This window comes from Hylobates moloch, unplaced genomic scaffold, assembly GCF_009828535.3.
Source record: "Hylobates moloch isolate HMO894 unplaced genomic scaffold, HMol_V3 SCAFFOLD_16, whole genome shotgun sequence".
NCBI classification, from domain to species: Eukaryota; Metazoa; Chordata; class Mammalia; order Primates; family Hylobatidae; genus Hylobates; species Hylobates moloch.
The window spans coordinates 57,118,911-57,122,001 of record NW_026652291.1 but is presented as its reverse complement, the minus strand read 5'-3'; the positions used below and the strand labels follow the sequence as shown (position 1 = coordinate 57,122,001).

At 41.0% G+C, this 3,091-nt stretch overlaps 1 protein-coding gene across 1 annotated transcript; it reads left to right on the top strand.

The window, feature by feature from the left end:
- The first annotated feature begins 2,260 nt into the window (after positions 1 to 2,260).
- RNASE6 (ribonuclease A family member k6) lies at positions 2,261 to 2,713 on the top strand. Its single transcript, XM_032179406.1, has one exon. It carries the CDS (start codon positions 2,261 to 2,263, stop codon positions 2,711 to 2,713), a length of 453 nt encoding a protein of 150 aa, XP_032035297.1.
- Positions 2,714 to 3,091: the final 378 nt, after the last annotated feature.

Here is a 3,091-nt window from a genome sequence, read left to right as displayed (position 1 = left end):
ATCTTGATTTCTGCCTTCATTTCATTATGTACCCAATAGTCATTCAGGAGCAGGTTGTTCAGTTTCCATGTAGTTGAGCGGTTTTGAGTGAGTTTTTAAATCCTGAGTTCTAGTTTGATTGCACTGTGGTCTGAGAGACAGTTTGTTATAATTTCTGTTCTTTTACATTTGCTGAGGAGTGCTTTACTTCCAACTATGTGGTCAATTTTGGAATAGGTGTGGTGTGGTGCTGAAAAAAATGTATATTCTGTTGATTTGGGGTGGAGAGTTCTGTAGATGTCTATTAGGTCCACTTTGTGTAGAGCTGAGTTCAATTCCTGGATATCCTTGTTAACTTTCTGTCTCATTGATCTGTCTAATGTTGACAGTGGGGTGTTAAAATCTCCCATTATTATTGTGTGGGAGTTTAAGTCCCTTTGTAGGTCACTGAGGACTTGCTTTATGAATCTGGGTGCTCCTGTGTTGGGTGCATATATATTTAGGATAGTTAGCTCTTCTTGTTGAATTGATCCCTTTACCATTATGTAATGGCCTTCTTTGTCTCTTTTGATCTTTGTTGATTTAAAGTCTATTTTATCAGAGACTAGGATTGCAACCCCTGCCTTTTTTTGTTTTCCATTTGCTTGATAGATCTTCCTCCATCCCTTTATTTTGAGTCTATGTGTGTCTCTGCACGTGAGATGGATTTCCTGAATACAGCACACTGATGGGTCCTGACTCCTTATCCAGTTTGCCAGTCTGTGTCTTTTAATTGGAGCATTTAGCCCATTTACATTTAACTTTAATATGTTATGTGTGAATCTGATCCTGTCATTATGATGTTAGTTGGTTATTTTGCTCGTTAGTCGATGCAGTTTCTTCCTAGCCTCGATGGTCTTTACAATTTGGCATGTTTTTGCAGTGGCTGGTACCAGTTGTTCCTTTCCATGTTTAGTGCTTCCTTCAGGAGCTCTTTTAGGGCAGGCCTGGTGGTGACAAAATCACTCAATGTTTGCTTGTCTGTAAAGTATTTTATTTCTCCTTCACTTATGAAGCTTAGTTTGGCTGGATATGAAATTCTGGGTTGAAAATTCTTTTCTTTAAGAATGTTGAATATCGGCCCCCACTCTCTTCTGGCTTGTAGAGTTTCTGCCGAGAGATCAGCTGTTAGTCTGATGGGCTTCCCTTTGTGGGTAACCCGACCTTTCTCTCTGGCTGCCCTTAACATTTTTTCCTTCATTTCAACTTTGGTGAATCTGACAATTATGTGTCTTGGAGTTGCTCTTCTCGAGGAGTATCTTTGTGGCGTTCTCTGTATTTCCTGAATCTGAATGTTGGCCTGCCTTGCTAGATTGGGGAAGTTCTCCTGGATAATATCTTGCAGAGTGTTTTCCAACTTGGTTGCATTCTCCCCGTCATTTTCAGGTACACCAATCAGACGTAGGTTTGGTCTTTTCACATAGTCCCAAATTTCTTGGAGGCTTTGCTCATATTTATGTGACATATTTTCTCTTAAGAAACAGGAATCATAAAGCTTCAAAAAAAAAACAAAAAAAACACTGAAGCCTCAGATGAGGCAGGAAGCACTCATTCCATATCAGGAAGTGATCAGTTCCTCAAAACTGTGAGTTTTCAGTCATGTTTCTTTAAGTTGGCTTAGCCTTCCTGTATACATGTGATAACGATACTGTTTTAAAGAACAGGTGTGAAAGTCTAAGAGTTTAATCCAGACTCTGCACAAGAAGTTAATCTGCCAAACCCTAGGATTCTCTTTCTGAAAGCTCAGAATATTTCTTCCCCTTCCCTACACACACAGGGCTGGAAGGGTTTGAGAAGAAAGGCAGACAACAGCTTCTGAGCTTTGGGCTAATCACAGCCTCTGTTCTCAGCAGGAGCCCCAACACTGAGACCAGGTAAGAAAGAAGGCCTCAGGGCTGGAGCGAGTAGAGCAGTAAAGACGGCTGGGAGGTAGTGGTCAGATAGAGGGTAAATATTTCAGGAGGGAAGAGGGAAGAAACTGTTTCTGATATGACAGCCATCAAATGCGTGAGTACTGGTGAAAGAAAATGGGATATGCCAATCAAAGGAGAGGTCATATTTCTGTTTCCTGGGCTTCAAGTTCTTTATAGAATTGTGAGACTCTGTGAGAAAGAAAATGGTTTTTAAAAGGGAGCTATAAAATCTTAAAAGGCAAAATAAAAATCTAAATAGTTATGATTACAAATTTTGCTCTTATTGCTTCTCCTACTATAATTATCTTCTCTCTTTCTACACAGAAAAGATGGTGCTACGCTTTCCTCTTCTTTTATTGCTGCTGGTTCTATGGGGACCAGTGTGTCCACTTCATGCTTGGCCTAAGCATCTCACCAAGGCTCACTGGTTTGAAATTCAGCATATACAGCCAAGTCCTCTCCAATGCAACAGGGCAATGAGTGGCATCAACAATTATACCCAGCATTGTAAGCATCAAAATACCTTTCTGCATGACTCTTTCCAGAATGTGGCTGCCGTCTGTGATTTGCTCAGCATTGTCTGCAAAAATCGTCGGCACAACTGCCATCAGAGCTCAAAGCCTGTCAACATGACTGACTGCAGACTCACTTCAGGAAAGTATCCCCAGTGCCGCTATAGTGCTGCTGCCCAGTACAAATTCTTCATTGTTGCCTGTGACCCCCCTCAGAAGAGCGACCCCCGCTACAAGTTGGTTCCTGTACACTTAGATAGTATTGTCTAAGGCATCCACTGCTTTTCCTTTCATTTGACATAGCTTCTGTTACAATCGCATCCACATTTTCCTTTCTTTTGTTGAATTTCTTGTTCCCATGGAAGAAAGAAGAAAGGCGTTGGGAGAATTAGAGTGCCTAGGATGCCAGACCAGAGTTGAGACAAAAAGAAATAAGATTATTTTCTGCTTTGTAGTTCTGTACTTTTCGAGAGAAGGGAACAAGGAAGAGAGCAAAGAAAGATTCAGATTTCTAACCCTGCAACTTTTGCCAAGCTTTATTGCCCTGTGTTCACAGCAATAAAACCACTTCCTGCTGCATTCTAATGAGTGTGTGTTTGAGATCCGCTTTCAAAGCATTGTTTACCGGTATTCAAAGGAACACTGTTT

Excerpts from the sequence above, each read along its gene's own strand:
- RNASE6 (XM_032179406.1), top strand. The coding sequence starts at position 2,261 with ATGGTGCTACGCTTTCCTCTTCTTTTATTGCTGCTGGTTCTATGGGGA.